At 34.5% G+C, this 3,619-nt stretch overlaps 1 protein-coding gene across 1 annotated transcript; it reads left to right on the plus strand.

The window, feature by feature from the left end:
- Positions 1-466: 466 nt before the first annotated feature.
- LOC109207267 lies at positions 467-3,379 on the plus strand (the record flags this gene model as incomplete). Its single annotated transcript, XM_019370159.1, has 2 exons — positions 467-605; positions 2,932-3,379. Coding segments are annotated over 2 exons (493 nt in total), but the record flags the coding sequence as incomplete, so codon positions are not given.
- Between the last annotated feature and the right edge of the window lie 240 nt (positions 3,380-3,619).

Consider the following 3,619-nt stretch of genomic DNA (forward strand, 5'->3'; position numbering starts at 1 on the left):
TAAATAGAAGAAGTGCTTCAGCTAATGTTTCAAGCTGAAATATGTTACGAACTTGTGAGCATGTTGGAGTTGGGAAGTGAGAAATGCTAATAGATTATTGATTATGTTTCTTCTGATCCGATCTTTGCTTATAGTCACTGGGTTTTAAGTTTGATAAGGTAATTATACATGATATAATTGTTAATGATTGGTTCTGTTATGTGAATGTCGGTTGGTATGGGTTGTTTCCTGGTGGATGAATCTTGTTGGTTTTGATTATATTTACTTTATCATCTGTGAAACTGTTGGTCGATTAGTGAATTGGTATAGGAGATTCGTTTGACAACTGGAACTTGGAAACTTTTGATAAATTAAATTGGTATACTAAATGTCTTTGACACGAGTAACGTAACAAGTTTGAACTTTATATCGGTGTATTGAGGAAGAAGAGTTTTAATAGATGTGGCATTTATTTGGACATCACTAGAAAAATTACATTTTATTTGCAGGAAAAGTTAAAAGGGGGACCAGTGTCTGATGCTGAGGTCTTTGCGGAGACACATAAGAAAAAGAAGAAAGACGGTTCAAGGGAAGGATGGATTGAGACACGTGCATCGGAACAATATGTAAGATCATAACTTTAAGACTATTTTCAGAGTTTTTAGCCAAAATTGTCCCTTATCTTCGGGAGTAGATCTAATTTTGTCCTCATACTTCCTCGAGGCACATTGAAACTTGCCATCTTTGAATAGTACATTTCCTTCATTCTTAGTTTTATCACATGCTTCAATTTTCTCTTTTGTGTCCATCTTCCAAAATGGTTTCTCCTGTATGAATCAAGAAACTGGTTTTTAAAAGAACCATTAATTGATCACTGAATTACTGATCATTCTTAGTAAATTTATATTATAAAAAGTCTAAATTAAAGCAGTAGCTCTAATATGTGCAAAGTCTCTAAAAAGATTAATTCAAAATACTCGGGAAATTGTATTTTTCTTGAGAAAATGTTTACTTCAAGAGAGTGTAAGAATGTGTTCACAGACAAGCTTTTCCACCACAATCATGTTGCACCATTGTAGGATCACAGGATGGAGGATGGTAATTGCGAGTCTGATAATAAAAGGATCGAGGATGGTAACTATGGTCTACACTCTAACATAGTATCTCTAGTTACCGGGTGTATGGGATTGTACTTTGTTTCCTTATCAAAAAAGTATCTCTAGTTAACCAAGTTAACTGGACATCAGCTTGCCTAAATTTTCGCTCGAGGCATTGAGAGAGTACATGTGAAGGCAATCTTAAAACAAGAATCTTTGACATTTAATTTCATGGTTGGTATTCGGTGAACGTGGAACTTTAGCTGCCAATATTCCAGATTGTGTGGCTCATTGGTTCTCACTTATGTGATGAGTTCCTACATTTCAATTTCAAATTGTTATGAAAATTTATTGAAGTTTTTCAGTGTTCAAGAACTCTAAATAACTAATGTATGATTCATTACAAATAATGTATGTTGGGTATGTGAAAAGAGAGGATATACAAGGCCATGTTGCATACTAGAGCACAAAATGCTAGTGAATTCTGCCGCATGAATTTTGCCATTTGGTTCACAACTGTATATAGGAGCAAATTGAGGTTAGTGTTGGTGCACTAGTGTAGTGTATACCTTTTAGGGGATGAGTTTTATTTGTGGTTTTTTATTTCCTCTATATCTATTTCCTTTTATTGGAGATATGTCTGTGGGAACTTGATTCATTTACATGGTTGCACAATCTTATTCCGTATTAGTTGAGAAATGTAGAAGAAGATGTATTCAAAACTACTAGTTTTAGGAAGTGGTGCGACATCAAACACATAGAAAAGTTGCAGTCAATCTTGTGATGAGTTAAGTAGTGCTCTTTGAACTATGTTAGGACATAACTCTAGTCATGTTTATATGAATAGATGAGTGTAACTCTTATGTTCCTGAAAGTGTTAGAGTTGTCTTTATTTTATATGAAATTCTGAAAGATGGCTTTCTCTTTTAGTTCTACTGCCTAATATCCGATAGTCTCTCTCTCTCTCTGTACCTTGTTGGTTGCTGATTCTGCTCACTATGTCACTATATGCAAATTACCTATTTTGACGTTTGATTTATGGCTCAAGAAACGTTATACATCTCTCTGGTATTTGACCAAGCACCTCAAGCTTTTTTATACCTGTTCTCTCTTTCAGGTTAATAGTAAATTTTATCAAAACTAAATAAACAAATGTAAACAAATCATCCTTTTTATTGGACGTTAGTTTCTCAGATTTTTTAGTTACATGTCAATTACTTACCCTAGAACCTGAGATTGTACTTGAAAAGTTTATTCAACCGAAGAACTGTACACATGCATGTATATAACAGTATAAGTATCAGTATATCTTGCTTCATAACTAAATCTGTCATAGCAGTGAATTAACTAGAGATGTTTATAGATACACTAAGCTCGAAAGGTTGTGGTGTTTATCTCGACAATTAACTGTTAATTGCTTAGGATTTGACAGTATACTTAACTAATTAATAGATACATAAACCTATATTAGCTAGTCTTCATGTTAACTAAGATCCTTTTAGCTTAGCAAAGCTGCAGATGAATTTGCGAAGGAACCATAAAAGTTAGGCTTTTGATCTCCAATTGAGAAAGAGATTTTGGTGGCTGAGTTGTCGCCGCCGCCGCCGTCGTAGGTTCTCTCGCACGACGGGCACATGCTAAGGGTGGCAGCCGATAATTGAACACGAAAGGGTGCTGCCATTTTCAGAGATTTCAATTCTTGCAGTTCTTTATTTAGCCTTCTGTTCTCTCCTTTTAAATCTTCAGTGACAAAATTAGATTTACTCCCAAAGATAAGGGATAATTTTTGCTAATAATTCACTATTTTCACTTTGATATTGATTTATTTATATAATCCTTATTACTTTTATTTCAGGATGGATTTCATAGAAGCTTGGATGAATGGTGTCAGATGCAGCCTGATTCTGATGATGGTACCCCAATCCAACCGTCACCCGATGTTATGACTTCAATATGGACGGATGTAGCAGGTGGTGTATCCAAAGGAAGAGTTTACGGGCTTGGAGTACAACGGCCTTCCTCTTTTCGTCCATCGCCATTAGTTTCGGATGCTCCTAATCAGGAAGAAATGGGAGCAATGCAAAAGAATATTGAGTTGTTGTCGAAACGATGTGAGACGGCCGAAGCTCACATTGCTAGAATGGATAAATACATGAAAAAACACATGCCCCACTTTTATGATGATGAAGAGTCTGATTCAGATGTGTAGTAGTGATTTAAGGTTGATTACTGTTCTTGGATGTTTAAATTTTATATTTAGACTTTATGGTAGATTTGAATGATGTGGTATATATATGTTTAGACTTTATTTTATTAGTGTCGTATTAGCTACTCAGACTTTATATTAAATATTTCGATGTTAAGTAATGTTTTGGTTTGACATTATGGGATTTGAATGTTTGTTTGTTGATGTTGGAATTGGTTGGTTTGATTATTAGATTGTTTAGTTGGAATTGATTGTGTAGTTGAAATTGATTTGTTGAGTTGGTTGTTTAGTTGGAATTGGCTTGTTGAATTGGTTGTTCATAATATTTTGCATTTGA

Source organism: Nicotiana attenuata, unplaced genomic scaffold, assembly GCF_001879085.1.
Source record: "Nicotiana attenuata strain UT unplaced genomic scaffold, NIATTr2, whole genome shotgun sequence".
Classification (NCBI taxonomy): domain Eukaryota; kingdom Viridiplantae; phylum Streptophyta; class Magnoliopsida; order Solanales; family Solanaceae; genus Nicotiana; species Nicotiana attenuata.